General features: G+C 48.9%; 8 protein-coding genes and 1 non-coding gene across 9 annotated transcripts; 4 read left to right on the forward strand and 5 right to left on the reverse strand.

Moving 5' to 3' along the window:
* Window positions 1–328: 328 nt before the first annotated feature.
* On the reverse strand, window positions 329–1,135 carry GIQ15_01743 (uncharacterized protein; the record flags this gene model as incomplete). The annotated part of the gene is made up of 2 exons (XM_033549160.1): window positions 329–832; window positions 881–1,135. The coding sequence occupies 2 exons, from the start codon at window positions 1,133–1,135 to the stop codon at window positions 329–331; spliced, it is 759 nt and encodes a 252-aa protein (XP_033410111.1).
* Window positions 1,136–2,520: 1,385 nt separating this feature from the next.
* On the forward strand, window positions 2,521–4,592 carry GIQ15_01744 (uncharacterized protein; the record flags this gene model as incomplete). The annotated part of the gene is made up of 2 exons (XM_033549161.1): window positions 2,521–2,560; window positions 2,614–4,592. 2 exons carry the CDS (start codon window positions 2,521–2,523, stop codon window positions 4,590–4,592), a joined length of 2,019 nt encoding a protein of 672 aa, XP_033410112.1.
* A 459-nt stretch (window positions 4,593–5,051) lies between these two features.
* Window positions 5,052–5,167, reverse strand: GIQ15_r0005. Its single transcript, XR_004500574.1, has one exon. It is a non-coding gene; the product is annotated as a 5S ribosomal RNA (ribosomal RNA).
* A 387-nt stretch (window positions 5,168–5,554) lies between these two features.
* GIQ15_01745 (eukaryotic translation initiation factor 3 subunit I) lies at window positions 5,555–8,045 on the forward strand (the record flags this gene model as incomplete). The annotated part of the gene is made up of 6 exons (XM_033549162.1): window positions 5,555–5,617; window positions 5,667–6,138; window positions 6,299–6,459; window positions 6,934–7,452; window positions 7,512–7,628; window positions 7,686–8,045. The coding sequence occupies 6 exons, from the start codon at window positions 5,555–5,557 to the stop codon at window positions 8,043–8,045; spliced, it is 1,692 nt and encodes a 563-aa protein (XP_033410113.1).
* A 2,203-nt stretch (window positions 8,046–10,248) lies between these two features.
* On the forward strand, window positions 10,249–11,559 carry GIQ15_01746 (protein kinase domain-containing protein; the record flags this gene model as incomplete). Its single annotated transcript, XM_033549163.1, has 1 exon — window positions 10,249–11,559. The coding sequence occupies one exon, from the start codon at window positions 10,249–10,251 to the stop codon at window positions 11,557–11,559; it is 1,311 nt and encodes a 436-aa protein (XP_033410114.1).
* Window positions 11,560–12,216: 657 nt separating this feature from the next.
* Window positions 12,217–13,251, forward strand: GIQ15_01747 (uncharacterized protein; the record flags this gene model as incomplete). Its single annotated transcript, XM_033549164.1, has 1 exon — window positions 12,217–13,251. The coding sequence occupies one exon, from the start codon at window positions 12,217–12,219 to the stop codon at window positions 13,249–13,251; it is 1,035 nt and encodes a 344-aa protein (XP_033410115.1).
* Window positions 13,252–13,632: 381 nt separating this feature from the next.
* GIQ15_01748 (uncharacterized protein) lies at window positions 13,633–15,566 on the reverse strand (the record flags this gene model as incomplete). Its single annotated transcript, XM_033549165.1, has 2 exons — window positions 13,633–15,362; window positions 15,419–15,566. The coding sequence occupies 2 exons, from the start codon at window positions 15,564–15,566 to the stop codon at window positions 13,633–13,635; spliced, it is 1,878 nt and encodes a 625-aa protein (XP_033410116.1).
* Window positions 15,567–16,239: 673 nt separating this feature from the next.
* Window positions 16,240–16,975, reverse strand: GIQ15_01749 (uncharacterized protein; the record flags this gene model as incomplete). The annotated part of the gene is made up of 3 exons (XM_033549166.1): window positions 16,240–16,352; window positions 16,413–16,464; window positions 16,526–16,975. 3 exons carry the CDS (start codon window positions 16,973–16,975, stop codon window positions 16,240–16,242), a joined length of 615 nt encoding a protein of 204 aa, XP_033410117.1.
* A 1,374-nt stretch (window positions 16,976–18,349) lies between these two features.
* Window positions 18,350–19,368, reverse strand: GIQ15_01750 (uncharacterized protein; the record flags this gene model as incomplete). Its single annotated transcript, XM_033549167.1, has 2 exons — window positions 18,350–18,711; window positions 18,819–19,368. The coding sequence occupies 2 exons, from the start codon at window positions 19,366–19,368 to the stop codon at window positions 18,350–18,352; spliced, it is 912 nt and encodes a 303-aa protein (XP_033410118.1).
* Between the last annotated feature and the right edge of the window lie 1,290 nt (window positions 19,369–20,658).

The raw sequence follows: 20,658 nt of genomic DNA on the forward strand, positions 1-20,658 counted from the left end.
GCTGGTGAAAACTCTGACCGATAAGATAACCATTACAATTCTTTATCACGACTACAATCTGAGACCATCTCTATATCCTACACGGACGCTACGCTCAGCATTCTACCTTAAATAACACGGCTGAGTCTGGTCGAGGACAACTCTTCTATACAAGTCCTAGGATGCATCAAGCAGATACCCTCAAGCTTGACTATTCACCCTATCAAAGAATAGACCGGTCTACAGTGTTCATGGATACCCATGGTATTGTTCTTCGATTACGATGCTAGGCGTCATTGGTATAAGCTACTCTCTCATTGAGTGACTGAATCTGGATACAGAACCACTTTCAATAGCCAGATGCCCGTTTCTGCGCCATGAACAGCCAATCCACTCTCTCAAACTTCTTCTGCAAGGGGCCCTTTTGCCCAAAACACGCAGGCAGCTTCATGACATCGGTACTCATCACAGTGCGGATGATGTCTAGTGCAAGTCTCTCGATTTCCTCCCGCGACTGATCCTGTCGCCACGAGTACAGGCAGCGTACGGAGGCGAGGATATCGAACGTCCGTATAGCCTCTTGGGGATATGACTGAACTGTGGTCCAGATTTCATGGAACTGCACCCCATACACCCGACAGAAGGCTTCTTTATACTGAGGGGCGTAAGCCAGTCCATGGTCCTCGACATATCGAATGGCTTCAACGTCACCGCAAATGTCACCGCCGTGTGCAACCTCGTTTCTGAAAACCATGATATCCTTGTCTTTGGCGGACAAGGTCCCGCCCAAGGTTCGTATTTCTTCCAAAAATCCACGGCGAAGGGCGACCTGACTGGCCCTAAAGCTTGAAACCTGCCTAGAGTTAGTCAAGTTCTCTTACTTTGGGACCGGACTCCTTACTATTCTCTTTATTGCAGCATTCTCCTTCAGCATATCTGTCCATTTCTCTTCCCTAGCGGCTTGTTCTGCTTCTCGTTCGGCCCGTTTTACTTCCCTTGCGGCTTGTTCTGCTTCTCGTTCGGCCCGTTCGACTTCCCTAGCGGCTTGTTCTGCTTCTCGTTCGGCCCGTTCTACTTCCCTAGCGGCCCGTTCTGCCTGCATGGCAGCGTTTTCCTTCCGGACCATCTCTAGCATGGCCTTCGTCTCCAGTAACATCTCGTTTTGACTATCGAACGTATCCATCAGGGCCAAACCGTCTCGGTTACCAATTCTGTGTCTAGAGCTGTCGACTTGAATTTCGTTTCGATTCACGCGTTTGAGTAATGAGTTGCCGATGTCCTGTCCGGGGATGATGGCCACGTTCCTTTTATATATGACTCCATGGTACTATTTTCCTGTTAGAAGCCGCACTTGTTCTCGATCTGAAAACGAGTCACTTGCATTCATCTTCGAGCTGCGAAAAATGGCGGTTGGGGCCATTTTCACCAAGATAGACGAGTATTCCCAACTTTTCTCTTTGATCCGAGTCCGTATCTCCCAAGTATGAGGATATGATACACCAAGATGCTTGCGTTCTAAATGCTGCTCTTGCGGCATCAAGCGTTATTTATCTTACATTTTGACTCCTCCTTTACAACTTAAGATAAACAAAGATACCCATCAGACTTATTCCGTTGTTTTCTCCTAGCTGAATCGCCTGTATTCCAGAAATCGTCTTCTGTTTGTGGAGGTTGGTTCCTGCATCCTTGGTTCTACTTCCCCTTTATCTACTCTTTTTTTCATGATGAAATCAACTTACTTTGTCACACTCAGGCTATATGCCGCCTTGTTCGCTTGAATATAATTGTTATATCCTCTTTCTTCTTTCTCTATAATTCCATTGTCAATCCAATGAAAGCTTCTAGATGAACCGTCCTAACCCTGACCTCCTCTTAAATTATATTTCCTGGTCTAACATAAAACTAAACCATTACACCATTACCAGCGAGCCACACATACGATCTAGGATGGCATTACCCGAGCAAGTCTCTTAAAGAGCTAGCACGAGTATATAAAACTCAAAGGGAACTGCCTCGCAAATGGTCCAATGCTCAATAATTATTTTCTAAAGCATGGAATCACAAATTGCTACAATATATTGTTAACATACCTCTTTTACGTTTGTTCATCAAACTAAAAATGAAGACTATTGACCTCTTTAACGCTTTTTCCTGGATTGTTCCTGCAAACCTAGTGATGGAAACTAGAGCTCGACAGGTACCTAGTTAACGAAGTGGTTATACGGTCCGTTCATTCGGGGTATTAATAATTTCCGGGGTGTATTGAAAGCTTGAAAGGGCCGAAGTCACGCATGCTATGTCTACTTCTTCGGCCTTGTGTGCTTGCAACGTTTGGTATACACTCATCCTAGTCTTCGTTACACGCTTCCTACAGATATCAATGTTCAGTGACCGTAAGCTCGTCATCTTGTTCAATCCATGTTGCGCCGAGAACTCCGGATTGTGTTATTACTGGTTAGTTGTAACTATCAACTAGTTAGATAACCGCCGTGTCTTCTGTCATTCTCCAACCTCTTTAACGCAACAGGTATCTCTCACAACATGGCGGGGTCTCACAAAGTCCAGTTATGGAAGCAAGGCAGTAAGTTAACTACCTGGATTCCACGGGTTGGTTAACTAACTAAGCGCCGGCAGCCTTGCTTAGCGAACACACATGGTGGATCTTACGAGCCTCGTACCAGGAAGACCATCGATGGGCGTCTGTGGACTGCGTGTTTATCAGTGTCGATCGTGGCTTGGTCGAAAAGGACAACGTCTTCTCTGGCAGTCTCGACGGCCTTCGTCTTGTTGCTGTTGACGAGAAATCCCAGCAGCCGACTACGCTCGAGCCCGGATCCTTTGGCGGACTGGAAGCTTATAGCTTCTTCTTGAGGATCATCTCGACACCAGCAGTTCGGGGCCAGGCGCGGCTTGTTAAGCTGATTGTTCCACTGGCAAAGGGATACATCGTGCGATCAGACATCATTCCTCTACGTCTTTGCGATTGTTTAATGGTGGAGCAAGTCTGCTCTTTTGCACAGCCGCTCCAAAGCTATGGAGGTGATGTCGCTTGTCTACACCCTACCACCTTCGATAGTAAGAGAGACAACCTCTCCCTACCTGAAATATCAGGCAGTGCTGTGGCTGGTATACTTGTCTGCCCGGTGGACCAGGCTGAGTTGGAAAGTGTCTCATCAGACCTGGATCAAGAACTTGATAATCGACTTTCCTTTCCATGGATTATTGAGACAGAAACACCACCGCGTCAGAGGAGGCTTGCTCTCGTCGAAGCAAACAGCTCACATCCAGAGGATGGCCTTGGTCTCTACACCGCTGCTGCTGCGCTGGGAATCAGCTTGGTCGTCTTGGACAACGCCGGTCACTGGCTGGAAAGCTCTGGTAGTGCCGTCTGCGAGGCATTCCTCCCTACGCGGTTGACCAACCCTCCACAGGCAGAGATGAAAGATAATATTCTTGCATCTCTGCAGGCCTACGGTAAACCTATAGACGGCATTGTCACTTTTGCAGATACCTACTGGCCCTATGTTGCTGAGGCCGCCAAGGCCCTTGGTCTGTCGGCCAATTCGTCCGATGGCCTAAGGATCGCTACAAACAAGTATCTTTCGAGCATACATGCAGGGCGCCAGGCCCATAGCGTGAAGAGCCTCGACCAAGTTGTCTCGATCTGCCAGGAGCACGACCTGCCTTACCCCTTAATTGTCAAACCCTGTGGGGGATGGAGTTCCGAAGGCGTTTACCGTGTTGATTCACAGCCTGCCCTCGAGGATGCCGTAAGCACCGCACTTGCTTCTCGCCACGGGCACGAACTCGTTATTGAGCCCTATTGTGACGGGCCAGAGGTCGATATTAATCTTATACTACATGATGGAGAACTTCTATTTTTTGAAGTGTCGGATGACTTGCCAAAATCGGCGGATACCAATGGACAAAGCCATGGCTCCCTATCCAATTTCCATGAGCTATACAGCGTTTATCCATCAGAACTGCCTGATGCGGAAATTCAGCTTTTGCGACATACCTTCCTGGCTATGTTACTATCTCTTGGTATAAGGAGTGGGGTGATGCACCTAGAAGGACGCATACAGGATTCCACAGTTGAATATACAACCAAAGATGTGATGATGGTGCTCTCCCCACGGGTTGATATGGGTCGTCATTCACCAAAGGCATGGCTCATTGAGATCAACCCACGCCCCCCGGGAATGACTGGTTCTCATATTGTTCAATCCACTTATGGAATTGACTACTGGGGAGTGGCGCTACTTTCCGCCATGGGGGATAAGGCTCGCGTACTTGCTCTGGCCCAGCCATTCGTTAAAGGACCGCAATACACCAGCGTCATGGTCTTTATCCCTGCAGACTTTCCACCTTCATGTGAAGGAATCTTTGATTCAGACGACATCTGCATTGACCTTATCAAGCGAAGACCTGATCTCAAACCGTTTATTAGCAGATATGGGTGTTTTGTGAAACGAGGGCAACATGTTCCACATCCCAGTACCAGCCGGAACACCTTTCTAGCTTATTTTAATGTCTTCTCGCGCAACAGTCGTGAAGAAGTATTAAAGATTGCTCATCAGATTCGAGAGGCAGTTACATATACCTTCATTTAAAATAACAGTGGGGGGGGGGGGGGGGGGGGGGGGGGGGGAGATACAGCTAGCATTTGGTGTCATTGGCGAGGTTGAAACGCAGTTGCAGTCTGTCTAAATATGCATGTACATAAGACGGCATAGATCCCTTCTAGCAGTAGCTATAGTTAAGAAGCCAAGCGCCTCTAGAAAACGAAGCTACCACCTCCCTCCGCTTGTTGTTCATATCTTTGTAAAGTAGCCATGATTAATGCTACTTTTTGCTTCTGGTAAGAGCACGAGCTTTTAAGGCGATCTACCGGCCGCTTGCCATTCTAACAATAGTGGCTTAAACCATCAAGATGGATCCCAAGTAATGAGCTCATGTAGGCGCCTAAGCTCGACTATAATATGCCCCCAGATAATTGCCACCTCCTCGTCTTCAGCCCTGTACTGACCGAGTATTAGGGAGCCTGCCAGAGGAGTAAAAAAAAAGACAAAAACATACGACAGTCGGGATTCGCTGGTGGTCACCCACCCAACTACTAACCGACCGGCAAGTGGCTTAAGTACAGCTGAGCGGACGGGAAGCTCTGTTTTCCACTTCCTGTGGTCGTATGTGCTTGTTTAGAAGAGGAGTAGAGTTTTGTAGTGGGTGATAACGGTTTTGAACGCCGGACATGGTATTCAATTAGCAATATTAGAAAGGGATGGCCGTCTTTTCCTATTTATTATCTGTTTAAATACTGGGCGAATATTCAGCATTCAAACATAGCTTCGGCCTGACTGTTATTCCGCATCACCCTTGAAAGAAGTTCGGATAAGCTGCAATTCTTATAAATGTTAGCGCACGATTCAATTCCTTAGGAGTATGATAGTCTATATTCAGACTGTTCAAAACGTTCTTGTTTGCGCAGAGTCTTTATGTCCCAATTCTATACACATTCCGAATAATTTGCTATCCAATCAATCTTGTGTTTGGATTTATCTGCAATTCTTTGATCATGTGGACGGCAAAGAGCGATGTTGAAGAGTTGCACCAATCTTCTTTGTCGAGTCCCGGCCCCGTAAGTGCTAATATTCTCCGCTCCCCAGGATTTCTTCTTATGGATGTAGGTTGCTCCCCCAGCTGCAAATGACCTGCCCATTCACCCTGCCCACGTCGAAGTTATTCAAGTTAGTCGGTATTATCCTCCCGGTGTCTCCAAGATTATCGGCCGTGGCGGTGAGAGTTATATCGGCCTTATCGACGAGTCAACAGTTTTAAAGTACCCATGCATCCCTGGCAACCGTGAGGGCATTGAAATAGAGGCGGAGCTTCTCGCGATTCTAGGAAACCATCCGCGAATCCTCTCCTTGAAGGGTCTCAACGAGCATGGTCTACTACTGCAATATGCGCCAAACGGAAACGTCTACGACCGCGTCCTCTCGGAGCCCGTTATACCTCTCGACCAAAAACTCTGTTGGTGCAAACAAGCTGCCGAAGCTGTCAAGTACATACATGAAAAGGGGGTTATCCACTGTGATATCAACCTCCGCAATTTATTACTGGACGATAACCTTGATATCCTGCTCGCAGACTTCCAGGGTATGCTAAAGTCAACACATGGTGAAATATTGCTGGATGGGTTATCACGGGAATGTTCAAAATCATTCATGCCCCGGATTCACGGTGATTTCACACGTGTTAAAGACTGATATTTTTGCATTGGGCTCTGCAATGTATTTCATAATATTGGGACATGAAGTCTTCCCGGAGTTGGACAGCTTGGACGATGATGAGCAGATAGCATCTCGATTCCAGAGCGGACAGTTTCCTACTGATAGCCATGCGTACTTTAAGATCACAGATAAGTGCTGGAGGCAGCTGTACGAGTCCGCTGAGGATATAATTCTTGACATCTCTCGGGTCCAGACATCGAAAGCTGGGGGTGAACATCAAGACAAATAAAAGAGAGTATAGAAGACGGTGATAGAGCATAGATAAGGGGAGAGTAAGGGCCGGATTGATATATACCAAAAAGGGGAGGTTTGGGGTGTTCGGAATAACTTAAATACGCTCCGATATACACTTACTAAGCAAGATATCTGAGTCAGCCGGTGTCTTCGGGATAAAGTATATCCGTATCTTACTAAGCCATGATGTAAAAGTTGTGTGTGGTGAAATTATCTGGTCGAAGAACGATCCGCGAGCTCGATATCAACCAACCAGCCATATCATACAGACAGACGCCCGTCAAGCGTGCATATACAGAACAGACATACCTACAGCTACATCAAAAGCGATACAGGATGAGACCAATCCTCCTTCAGGGCCATGTCCGTACCATCCCATCCTATCCTCACCCCACACAACTCAGCTAACCCACCTTCCCTGCTCTAGGAGCGAGCCCTGACTCAAATCAAATTCTCGCGCGACGGCGACCTGCTCTTCTCTTGCGCCAAAGATAAACACATTTGCGTCTGGTACTATGCCAACGGCGAGCGGCTAGGCACCTATTCTGGCCACCAGGGTGCGCTCTGGACCGTCGACGTATCTCCCAACACCGTCCTGATCGCCTCTGGCGCCGCAGACAACTCCGTGAAGCTATGGAACATCAAGACGGGCGAGTGCGTGAAGACATGGGATTTTCCCACAGCTGTCAAGCGAGTAGAGTTCTCCGCTGATGGATCAAAACTTTTGGCCGTGACGGAGAAGCGAATGGGATACCTGGGTACTATCGTGGTTCTTGATGTTGCATATGGGGATGGAGAAGGAAACGGGCTACAAGAGCAGGCTGAGGAGCCAAGCTTGAAGATTACCTGTGAGGAGAGCAAGGCTACCGTTGCTGGGTGGAGCTATCTAGGGAAATATATCATTGCGGGACACGAGGATGGAAGTATCAGCCAATATGATGCTAAGGTGAGCATGACTACGTATCTACATCCGCGGCCGGAGAAGGTATACTAACGGACAATTAGACCGGTGAGCAGCTGGAAAATGTGCAGGCGCACGAACTTGACTGCAAGATCACCGACCTCCAGTTCTCTGCCGACAGGACATACTTCATCACCGCCTGTTCCGACAAATCAGCCAAGGTAAGCCTGCCTCTATTCTTCACTATACAGCCCAGCTTCATGCTAACAAATATGTAGATCCTCTCCTCAAGCACCCTCGAAATTCTCAAGACCTACCCCGCCGATACCCCACTCAACACCGCTGCTATCACTGCTAAGAAAGATTTCGTTGTTCTAGGCGGTGGTCAGGCTGCAATGGACGTCACTACCACCTCTGCCAGACAAGGAAAGTTCGAAGCCCGATTCTATCACAAGATATTCGAGGACGAGATCGGCCGTGTCCGAGGCCATTTCGGCCCATTGAACACAATTGCTGTTCACCCTGCTGGCGTTGGATATGCCTCTGGTGGAGAGGACGGTTATGTACGTGTGCACCATTTCGATAAGTCCTATAACGACTTTATGTATGAGGTTGAGAGGGAGCAGTTGAGGAAGTGAGGGTGTTCTTTTTTTCTTCTCCAAGTTCTCCTTTTGAGTTAATCCTTGAACTGGTTGGGTTGTTTAATGCCGCTTCATGATAATTTTATTTTCCCACGCTTTGTTTTCTTTCCATATCCCTCACCTTCTATTCTCTTTCTTTCTCTCTTTGTTCCTTTTGGTCTCTTAAAATCTGCACTGCATTGCATTCATTTACCATGGTGTTGTGTTCATGTTCCTGTTCGTTCGGCAAAAAAGTGGAAGGAGAAGGGGTGTTCTAGATGGGATGGCCTCCTGCTACTCCATGTTCCGGCCCTGGTTCTTGCAAGATAAGCAGTGGGCTAGAGATGGATAGAAATGCAAATGCAATGATTTATGATCGTCAAAGGGCTACATGAGAGCAGCTCACATGAATACATATAAATTCTGCAAGTATATATCCCACCTTATCCTATCTCATCAATATCGCATTTCCAATACCTACTATATTTTTTAATGAGCAGGCCGTCCCTCTAATCAGCATACCCCTAACGTTAGACTACTTACTCTTATTCTCGGCCTTTGCGATTATCCAGCAAAGAGACGTCTGTCCTACGGGATGATACCCTGCTGATACGAGGCATTCCACCAGAACTAGGATGACCTAGGACGGCGCCGTTAACAGCTGGGGTAATCCTCTACTTGAAACAACCGTTAGCGGAGGCAGATTCTATTGACGTAATGGTTCGAGGAGAGCATCGCACGACATGCTTATCCTCGATGCATGAAGAGTCTACATAGCCTTCCTGCTTCATCTTCTATCGCCTATCGCCTCTCCTAGCCGTTACATCAGCTTGTTCGGACACATCAGCATACCAATTACCGAACGGAGATTCAGTCTATTACGAGTCGTTGGCAAGCGTTCGAAGATCATCATTTGATGACATTGCCAAATACGCCATACAGAAGATGGGCAGACTATTGATTTATTCTGCAGGAACTGTCTTCTTCAATTCTCCGATACGAGGTTTACAAGCTTCTGAGACTAAAAGCGCCATCTGCAGGGATAATAACGGTTATCGATCGAGGGGCCGTACTCTGAATTTAACGAATGACCAATATCCCTAATCCGCCCCGAATCGACGCAGTTTCACTACTCGTTCTCTACCTGACGGCCCCAGAATCCCTAAAACCCAAGTACGACCACCCATGACGGCTGCGGGCTGCCTGATGCCCTGAAGATGGGCACAGTACGACCCTATTATGGTCCCTTGCCCCCTGCGCTTATAAAATCGTGCGGCGTCCTTCTAAATATAGAGAGCCAGGAAATCTCTCACCTACCCACGGCGACTCAGCATGACGTTCTGATATTGCGATGCTGATACTCCATGTTGCGACCCTGACAATTCTCGTTGGCCGGATAGACACCGAGACCTTCCCTTCCGTGTAACTCCAGCCAACCGTCAGCCAAAAAGCAAAGATAGACTGCTAGAGCGACCGCTGCTTGGTGTCCGCGGGCGTCTGAGGGCGAGCGGGTGTTCGGGGTGTTCGGGGCGTATATGTCTTCAACTATGACTCCATCCAGGGGGCCCTACCCGTACTAATATGCGTTCGCGCAGGGAGGGGAAACCGTCATTTAATTTTGCGCCAGGCTGGGGTTGCGAAGAAAAAAAAACCTGGAAAAAGAAAAAAATTCATTGTTAAAAGGCAGATTTCGCCGTCGCTGATCGGACAGTCGCTGCCAACTCTTATTCTTTCGATTCAGTATATTTAAATTAGACCCAGCGACCAGCCGTCCGTCCGTTTGTTCAGTCTTTCTGACTCTTTTTTTCCCTTGCCGTCTATCCTGGTACGGAGTAAAACATCGCCCCAACGAACTGAACTGTCTGTCTGTCCTGCGATCTATAGTCACGCTGTGTTCCTAGCTGCGCCGACGATCTCGACTTCACCACTAGATATATCCTCACGGCTTTATCTGGCGCTCGCAATGGCTTCATCTTCTTCGCTGTCACTCCTCGAGTCTTCTACCTGCTTCTCTTATTGTCTGCTCTGACTGTCCGCCTGACTGATATCAATCACCCGGCCCTCCCGCGTCGATATATCAACTTCTCTCTCTCTACTCTGGTGTCTCTGACCCTACCTGACGTCGCGTCTCTGCTGACTCTCTGACCTTTCGACCCCGTTCCCTCATTCCCTATCCTCGTCTCTCCGTCTTCGAGTTTTTTCCTCGCTCTATACTCACGCGATGGTTCCGCCGGCCCGAGAGGCGCCCTTGGCAGTAAGCCCTCCCGCCGACGCCAAGAGCCTCATCCTGCCTCCCGCTCCGTCGCCCATCGCAAATCTCACGCCGCCCTTGACGCCCGTCGAAGAGGCCGGCTGCTCGTCTGCGCCCTTCGCAGAACCCAAGATATCCATTCTAGGCAGCGTTCAAACACAGGTATCGCCACTATGGGCTGCACAGTTCGACGGGCCGAGCGAATGCTCCCTCACCCTCGAGTATCGTCGTGGCCAGGACGGCGGGTTGATAAAGTATGGCGAAGGCGCCTGGAGTAAGGTATACAGTGCGATAAGCGTTGAGCATGCACTCTCCCTCAATGCCTCTCCGCCTAGAACTCCGACTCGCGCAATCTCCTCGTCCCCTAGACTGGGGCCGTCAAGCGGAGACACCACTATATTCGCCGTCAAGGTGGCGTCCGGACGCGATGCACACCCTATCATCTGCGCAGAAGCAGATATATTGACGTACCTGCACCGCCTGCCGGGCAGCACAGCTCACATCGTGCCGTTCCACGGCTATATACCCTCTCTACACGCTATCGTGATGACTGCCATCCCACTCTCCTTTGCAGACTATATCAAAGCCCGCTCGACCGAGGCTGCTGCGTCCTTTAGCACGAGAACGATGTTCAAGCCCGTTGTGGGGACAGCAACCTGGCTTTCTTTGGCCTCTGGTTTAGTCGAAGGCTTACATTGGCTTCATGATGTTGCTGGCGTGGTCCATGGCGATGTTAAACCGCAGAATATCCTCCTCCGTCAACGCATTCCTAGCATCAACGCCAGTACTGCAAACACCGGGAATGCCAGCATCAACGATAAGACCGTGGATGCATACGACCCGCTCTTCGTTGACTTTACATCCGCGCACTGTCTGCACGCCAACGACATGGTTCCAAGTTCAGCCACTGGTCTATCAGCACTGAGTCCGCCATTCACAGCTCCAGAGCTCCTATCGGTTGCGTCCCTGGCAGCCCCAGAAATCGTACCAGCACCTTCATCAGACGTCTTTTCGCTGGCAGTTACCCTACTCGCAGCTGCAACGGGTTATGTGAACATTTACCCTGGAGCGGACCGCATGCAGCGTCTCGCCATGTCGCGAGACGGCCATCGTGTGCTTGATTATATCCGCTCCGGGGACCAAGGAACTAGAGTTCCGCGCAAGGGTATCGTGGAGAGGGTTATTTCTCCTGCTGTGCTGAAGGAGGCAGAGAGGAGGGTGACTGCAGAGCAGTGGCTAGGGACTGTTAGAGGCGAGGTTGCAGCTTTTGCACAAGAATGATGGAATGATATCTGTTTGGCGGTTCTATCCCGCATCTACTAGTAGTCTAGCGTTAACCTGACTTGTTGTTTTCTCTGTCTAATTGTATGTTATGTTATGTGATTATGAGATTGATTGTACGTTTACCTGTTGTTGTAGCAGCATATGGAGCATGATGAGACTGGAGTTTGTTTAGCCTATATTTATTTACTTGCTACTTTATGTATGCTAGGACTGAGATGTTTATCCTATGTTATAGAGCAGTATACAACATTGTACCATTATAGTACTTCCTGCCATTCCCTTTTTATTCTGCTAGAGATAGGTTAAGCTTGCTATATGGTGACTATCTCCTGCCTTGCCCCCTTTGACCAAGTTGCGATTTCCATATCAAATGTCTAGGCTGATAAACATGAAAATCCAAGCTGGAGCATCTTCTATCCCTCCCTCTGCATCAGCTATCCTCTCGTTATCCCAGTTACTACTACGCTCGCTTGATGCATCCGTCAGAACTTCTTGCTGATTCCCCACCGTTTAGGCACACAGTACCTCTGATAGTTCTGGTGTGGCTTGTTTATTGGCTTATTGCTATATATGTTTTTGTTATTCATTATTTTTAAGAGACGGTTAAATTACCACAGCGTGGGTGACTCTACCATGTATTCCTATCTCCCGGCAATGTTTACTCCTATCCTTCGGGCTTTGAGGATTCTCAACGAAGCGCCAGAGAACGACGTCTCTCTGCCCATAAACACGCATGCTTCTACAGCTACGCCGGAGAATGGTCCGACAAATATAGAAACGCCCTCGGATGCTGCAAACGATGGCAAAAAGGTTGGCGTTGGTCGCAAACGAGATCGCCATATGAACAACATACCCAGATTACATAGTCTCAAGCGGTCGATGACTATCTCGTCTCCATCTGCCTCTGCGTCCCACGACCTTATCCCGAACTTCTTCATATACAGACAGGACGGTACCAAGGTCCCTCTGATACCGTTGGACGAGTTACCACCTGGCCTGAGGATCGGGGAGCAAAATTGGTTCCATCGTTTCTGGCTAGGGTATATGATTCCCGCTTCGCTCAGCAGGTATACAAAGAGGGGGGAGTATGAAGTCACCATTCAAGCCGGTGCACAGCTCAAACCGCAAACATCGAGTACAGTGGGAGGTAGAACGTCCGCAGGCCGGGAGCAGGGTGACCCCATTGTCGAACGCTACCGTTGTGTGGGTAGTAGGCACTGCGAAGAGGATGGCTGTGGTGACTACCCGTGTCACCTTGATAGGAAAACTCCTCTTGAATCTCCTTTATTGACACCGCAAGATCTGAAAAGGAGTCGCAGTCAAGTGCCGCTCACTCCGCCAAACTCGTTGGCCACGCCTCTGTCAGGGGCCCAAAGCATCAAGTACAAAGGCGGCAGGGCCGACGTCCATAGTCCTGACCAGGACATAGATACCCTCGGTCTCCAAAGGGGTTTGGATAGTCTGGCTCGTCAACAATCAGCCTCATCGCAAGGCAGCGAATCAAACTCTCCGTATCTATTGGATCTTGACTCCATAAAGGGGACTTCAAGCCATACTCCCGCAACACCAGTAGACCCAAATGACACTGGGGGAGAAAATTTCGACGTATTGACGCTTTCGAATAGCGTGCCACCACGGTTAGATACAGAGGAAGAGCCACAGGCTTCCCGCAGATTGACATTTCCTTGAAGAGTGAGCGTATCACAATTCATACGATGTTGATTATAAATTGGTTGAATTCTCGTTTGCCGTGAGATGCAGCCGGTCAATGGTGCTAGTTCATTCTTCAGTGAGTTGATTTCGGTTCGCTGTTCACTATTCATCTTATTAACTGCTCTTTGTTAACCTGTATTTGCCCATTGTTAGTTATTGTGTTTTTGAACTCCTCCCTTGACTTTCCTTAACTTGACAATTGGAGTCATGCCACTCTTTGTATATTTACCGTTCTCCAGTATATACATTCATTTGGAACATGCGCCTTTCGTTCAGAGGCTGAAATGAAAATCGCCTTGCGGCACGATTCTATTTCCCTGGTAAGAGGATAATGTACACACGAATAAAAGCCGTGGGTCACCGTTTCCCGAATGCCTCGTTCATATCTTCGACGAATGCACCGCCTAGTGATTTCGATAACGTATCCGGCATATTCTTCTCCGCTCGCCACCTCTCCCACTCAACAGCAATATCCCATACCACTTTGCTCGGGAGCCGCTGCAATGTGGCATCTGCCAGACAGTCTGTATCATATCCTACAATCACACCCGCCTCGCTGGTTTTCACATCCTTCCATGTAGCTGCCTCCTTGGCATCCAGTGTGATCTTCGGCGTCGCATACTCGGCCAACGAGGGTATTGCCGATGGGAATTCAGCTATAGGCCTTGATGCAAACACTTGCCGTAGCAGCTGCTCCACTGATTTTTTGGATGCGGTGGTGAACGTCCTCAGTAGCGCAAGATATGTAGTTAAGGCTGATATATATTTGAATGGTTGGTTTGAGGCTTTAAACTTGCGTTGGGCCTCGAGGATTAGCGAATTAGGGTTCGGCTGGATATCGACGATTGAACAAGGTATATAGGGAAAGAATTCGTGTTTATTAACATGTAGCGGTTCATAGGCGCGCTTATCCCAAAGTAAGAGCGGTTTAGGAGATGGATTCAATGAAGAACTGGCCATTACACGCCGTTCGTTCACATATACCGGGTAATGGTGATCGAGATATTGTTTTCCTAACGAAGAGAGGATAACGTCGCGCTCCTCCTTCAACGCCGCAAGCCTCTTAATCATTCTGCCCGCGGCTCCATGTGTCGGTACAGGAAGAGTGCCGTTCATCACCCTTCGAAGTTTGGATTCTATCCTGTCAATCCCGCTCTGCCTATCATCCGCCACATGAGCAGATTGAATCTGCCGATTTTCGTATGCATAGCGTTTCTTCAAGGCCCTCAAACGCTTCCGTAGCTCCTTCAATTTTGGAGGCAGTGGCTTCTTGACTTTAACGCTGGCTTCTTCTGTTTTCAAATCTTCCTGAACCTTCAAGTATTCCCTGTGCCAGTCGTGAATAGGTCGGGGGAAATGGGGCTTCGACTCATCTACAACAGCAGGCTCTGGAGCAAGTTCCAACGGGATTGCCTCTCGTCCAGCTGGCACCTTAACCGGTGAAGTCTTTAACCGCTTTGCAACCATATCTGCACTATGCTTTAGAACCTCCAATCCTCTTCGTGTCCAGTGTACTGTCTCGCTGGTATCTCCCGCCACCTCCTTAACATCCGCAGCCACGCATTCCAGCAGCGTCTGCGTCCGCCGTCGCCTACTAATGGACTTAGGCAGGATAGCGTCTACATTCGACGTTGGAAAGATTGCAATAATTCGCACCAATCCATATCGGTGAAAATAGCTTTGATCCAGCACTGACTCGATATATTTTCGTATATCCAAGGTCCGTATATTTGTAGCTGATCGAAGAAGTGTCATGTTGGCCAACACTAGCAGCGTGTCGTTCACTTCTGTAGACCCTTTCTCCCGCTTTGTCTGTTCAGGGAGATACCCCTTATCATAAAGGTTCGCGAACGTCCTGTCCTCGACCGGGTCCCATGGAAGATGCAGATATCGTGATCCCGGTGACGTTAGAAGAGGGTTTAAAAAGGATTGGTATGTTTTGAAGTTCGGTTCTAGTAATATGTGTCTTCGTGGGCGGATATGGTCATGGAAACGAGAGGACCAGATACCCACGCCCGGGTATACATCGATAATGTCAAGGGGCCGGTCTGTAGGGAGGGTCGGAGCTAATCTTTCCAGGACATCATCTACACAGGATTGATTAGATACTGGTATATTTATAACCGAGGCGGGTCGAGCTTACCGCATAGTTTATGGCTGGTTATATGGATCCTAGCATCCTTAATTTTTTTGATACCTGGAGCAATAGTTGGCTTGGGGCTGTCGGCGTATCCGCGCACCAGTTCCCATCTAGAAGCTATCGATGGAAATGTCTTGTAAGCCCGGCGCATGGCAGGATTAGATCGAATCAAGGGACAAGGCGAACGAGAGAACGTCGCCGTGGCGACCCATTGGAACATAAATGCCAGGTGCAACAGATCCTACACCATCCAGCGTCCACGATTCCCTCCGGTGAAGAGCTCCTGGTGCTGTGGTGACTTTGCACCGTTTTAAACATTTGAAGCTCAAGGAGTGAGAGAGCTCTATTAGTAATCAGCCGGAGATAAATTAATGCGAAAATGTAATAAAATAAGGTTTGATTTAGCTTTTATATTATTGGTTTGTGGGTAACTTTAAACCTTATTTATCAACCAATTAAACCTAGCTTTATATCCATATTTAGATACATATTTTTAGAAAGAGGGAGAAATTACAGCATCTACTCTGACTATCAGCCACTGGGAAGAGGCATATCTATCCATGAAACACAGGGTTTGAATTTATGATTTATGGTTGATCGGCAAGCATGGGGTTTATTTTTAGCTCTGGGTTTTAGATCTGTATTGGTCCTGTACTTTGCTAGGAAAAAAGGAAGTAAAGATAGCTGCAGAGGATGATATGTATATTTCTGCACTCAATCACTATCTACAATAGTTCAAGTCTCGCTTGAAGGAAGGAGAGTCATCTCGAAAATCTCACTATATACAATAAACTCGTTAAGTTCGTTGGTGTTGGAGGAACCGTTTAGCAGGTGGCCAACATGGAGCTCAGGGCAGACTTCTCGGCGCTGGTGACGGTCAAGTGGTAGACAGACTTGACCTTGATCCACATGCGGGAGTAAGTGCACCAGTAGGACTCTAAATCTTGGGATTAGTACTTGCATCGGAAAGAAAGGAGGGGGAAGGGAGGTATCTTACGGAGTGGGGGCTTCCAGGTCTCTGGGCCCTGATCACCCTTAGCCTGGTTGACCTATTAACGAGCAGGTTAGTATGATGATTCTAAATTAGGCACGGGCAGCTCATCTACTTACATTGTCGGTAACAGCAATCAATTGGGGGTTGGTCAGGTCATTGGCAAAGCCCTGACGCTGGGAGGTGGTCCAGGAAGCAGCACCGGACTTCCAGGCGTTGCTCAATGGGACGACATGGTCGATATCGACATCGCTGGTGGCAGTCCAGGTGGCACCATCGTAAGGGCTGAACCAAGAGCCAGAGGTGGCAACGCAGCTGCCGTCAACCTGGACGTTGGTTCCGTCACGGCGGAGGACGGTCTCACGGGTGTTGCAGGTTCCGGAGATGGTGATCCAGTGGGGGAACAGGTCACGGCTGTAACCGTCCTGGGGTCCCTGAGGAGCGACGGTGAGGCCAGAAAGGAGAGACTGAGCAGTAGAGGCAGATGGAATGTTTGGTGGAGTTGGGACGGGAGCTGGGCTGGCCAAAACGGTCACAGCAGAGACGATGGCAAGAAGAGTGTACTTCATCTTGATGGTTGTACTATTGTAGATAGTATCTGAGATGGAAGGATTGAGTGGTTTGAGATAGAAAGAACACCCATCTCCGTCGGGGAATCAGCTCTATATATACACAGTATATACAGCCATCATGCGTCCACCTCGTGACATATCAACGGGAGGACAAGCTCATCAGCGCCAGTATGGAGAAATATCCCGCCGAAGAGCCACCAGGTTACTTCATTTCACGATGGTGGAGTAGAAACACGTCTCTCTCGTATAATGTATCGATGGGTTGCGCAGACCAGATCTCCCGCAAGAACAGACCATCAAGAGTAAGAGAGAGGAAGAAAAAGAAAGGAAGAAAACTGAATGCAAGAGGATCAGCGAATCTTGCCTTTGCACAGACATCACAGGTTGCTTCCCAGTGAATCCATTGGATTGACCGATAGCTAGTAAGCACTTACATTTCAATCTGGCTGCTCTTGATTCTGCAACATCTCACGCTTTGGCATCGAAGACTTTCCCCCCCGGCGATGGGACCCGACAGCTACTCGCAGCGAACAGCTAACCACCACGGCGCCCTCCATCCACACAACGCTGCACATGTTGCCATGTTTGCCCCCGCTGATCGTCGAGCCGTGGGGTATAACTCCTAGCGCTACGCTGTGGACGGCCAATACAAAGCTGAGCCGGGCTGGATGCGACGTAGTATAGTTAGCGAGGGTCGAGTTTATGCAACGTTTAGACAGACCCCTGGCAGAGCGGGAAGGACACCACTCACCGGGCGACTCCGAGCTGTCGTTGATGAGATGGGGAGCTTGGATGGATGCAAGGCAGACCGTTAGGCTGTTCGTCTTCTTGATCCTGCCCTTGGTCCAGCTAGAGCTTGGTTGCTTGTTTATGGGTTCGGAACTTTTATCTACGCGACTTGAACCATATATCTCTACATGTCTTTATCTATCCATAAGTCTTTATGTCTAGCGGTATAATGGTACGATAATAGATCTTCACCGCTAAATGAATTCGAGGGTAGACATCTATATTAATAGTCTAAGAATAAGAGACCGAGGACTGATGTTTGCTCATGCAGGGTTGCCGGACCATGTCATTCAACTAGTGACGACTTGAACAAGCATCATGAGCATGATATTCATTTGTATAACCCCACAAGAGCATGTAATCACACCTGTCGGTCAAACTCATCAAGATTCCAGGTCCGAGGTCATTCCACAAGGTACTAGAAGAGAGAATATTCGTGATACATGTAGGACTGTTCATTATCCATAGAGCGCATAAGCCAAGTCATGAAAACAACCCGATTCCAATCGGCTACTGGCACCACGGCTGGTGCCAGGCCGCCAAGCAATATTAAGACCTTCGACAAAACAAATACATCAAGCCTCAAAGCCCGTTCATCGTTCTCTCAGCCTTCAGGGGGTCTCCTTCCGTGATGAAATCGAGAAGCACCACGTTGGGCTTGCGGTGGTAAATCGAGTTGCATAGGTCAACCTGGGCGCCGATGCTGCCTTGGCCGACGGCAGCGTTGGTCCTATCGGCCTTGAATCTATCCGGAAGAAATATGCCCAGGATATTGACGTTGAGAGTATGGTTGACTAGATACATGCGTCCATCGGCGCTGGCACCCGCCGGACGGTCAATCTTGCATTGAGGGAAGTTCTCGTCTGTGGTGCTGAATGGTGTCTCGAAGTAATATGAGAATTCATCAAGGAGATATGGAAATCTATTCGTGTCGGCCTTGGAGTCTGTGCCACGGGCAACGTTAGCGAAAATGTATATAGATACTTATGTAGCCAAGGCAGGTTTGAATGGAAGCGAGGCATGAATCCCGTCTGTAAGGTGCAACACCTACCCACGAAAACTATCAAACGCTTGCCAGACTTGATCAATTCGCGTAACGTTGGCCAATCGCCGAGGCCAAGTTTGGTCTGGGGCGCAAATGTATAGTCCTTGATCCCGCCGACGGCATTGAATGCATCGTCGAACTCCTTGATGTCCAGCCCGTCCCCGTTCGTGATCAGGAGTGTGACGACTTCATCAGGGTGGCCGTCTAGCCATGACTTGACCGTTTGCAGAAACGAGCTCACGCTTCCAGCATCCTCTAGGAGACACGAAGTATGGCACATGCTAAACACTCCATCGTCGTTCTTGTGTGTCTGGCCCTGAAGATATCGGATACCAAGATCTAGTTGCTGGGTCACTGAGACGTCTTGGTTGTGTTGAAGCAGCGGACCAACGAACGGAGAGTTGTGGGCGCCCACGAATGACAATTCAGAGTATCGACGATCACAGTACTCGGGGTGGCCATTGCATGCCTGGTCCTGGGCCGTTGGTAGCGCGCAAACCTGAAGGCCAGCCGAGAGCAATGCTCCCAGCCAGAAGAAGCGTCTGAACGTAGACATACTTGATATGCACCGTTTCGTGGGAAGCAATACCGAGAAGCACCAAAGAGACGAAGCCAGGCCCGGTGTTTATATACACCTTTACCAGGCACTTGTGACGGTATCAAGCGGGTTATAACCTTGTCCTTTTATCCACGGGCACATCACATAGGAAACGCAGGCCGGTAGTTTCACCTGACCATGGTGTCATCCGCATTTGCCTTCATCAAGGCCCGCCCCGAGGAATGAATGCTTACTCTCATCTCGGAAGAAGAAGAGGTAGAGGCAGAAGTAGAAGCAGGTGGTGGTGTATAGCAAAGGCAGGGTCAACCAGGCTGCCCGTATATGCTTCTTCCTCCCCGCGACAAATGAGAAGCTCCCAACGACGATGCTACGAGGGAGCGACAGCAGGGATGCGGCCCTTGTCCATCTGCATAGCATCGAGGTCGCTCCGTCATTCGTCGGCCTCGAGAACTCGAACTCTCCCCCTCGCAGGTCCGTGGGAGGGAGCAGGCGGCGAATGCGCAGTGTAGGCGTCTTCTTCCCCTGACCTGGCCTCCCCATCCATCGGTGTCCATGGTACGGACACTCCGTTGATCAGCGCCGTGTAAGTGTGGCGAGCTCTGTGCAACGCCGGGGGTGATCAGTCATATAAGCATCTCAGATCCTCCGTCCACTTGCTCCATCGCTGGCCCTGTGATGGTTTGTGATAGAATACAACATCCATGGATGCGTCCCGATATCCGCATTTAGCGTGGCTGCTCGGTCCGGCGCAACTTACCCGTTCAGGCAATATTTCTCACAGCAGAGAAAGCAGAGAGAGCAGAGTAGAGAGATCGAGGTATCAGTTGGAATGTGATGGTCTCCTTTCACGCATGCATTATGCTTCCAGATGGTAGGATTGCTCCGTCGGATATCTGTGTATGAAATATGCATACTGCTAGGCCAGGGACACCCGAAGGATCAGGCTTTCATGCGTCGATATCAATCTCAAACGTGTTGATAGTGATGCTATATTGAAGGACACTCGCCTGTGCAGAGGATCGCGAACTGAAATTAACTATCATGGTTAACGGCTAGGTATAATGATAATATACTATGTGGTTGCCCTATGATACCGGACATATACAGCCTAACAAGCGAAAGTTGCTATCTATCCGAACAATACAGGCCTCATCATTCTACACTTGCAAAGTGGCCAAATAGAAACCTATATACCTTGATATCGGCAAATCCCGTTGAGAGCTTTAGTTGAAGGTGATACTCGTCTAGCGTTACCAGGGGCTTATTCTTTGCGATGCTAGAATGGAC

This window comes from Arthroderma uncinatum (genome assembly GCF_011692745.1).
Source record: "Arthroderma uncinatum strain CBS 119779 chromosome Unknown scaffold1, whole genome shotgun sequence".
Classification (NCBI taxonomy): domain Eukaryota; kingdom Fungi; phylum Ascomycota; class Eurotiomycetes; order Onygenales; family Arthrodermataceae; genus Arthroderma; species Arthroderma uncinatum.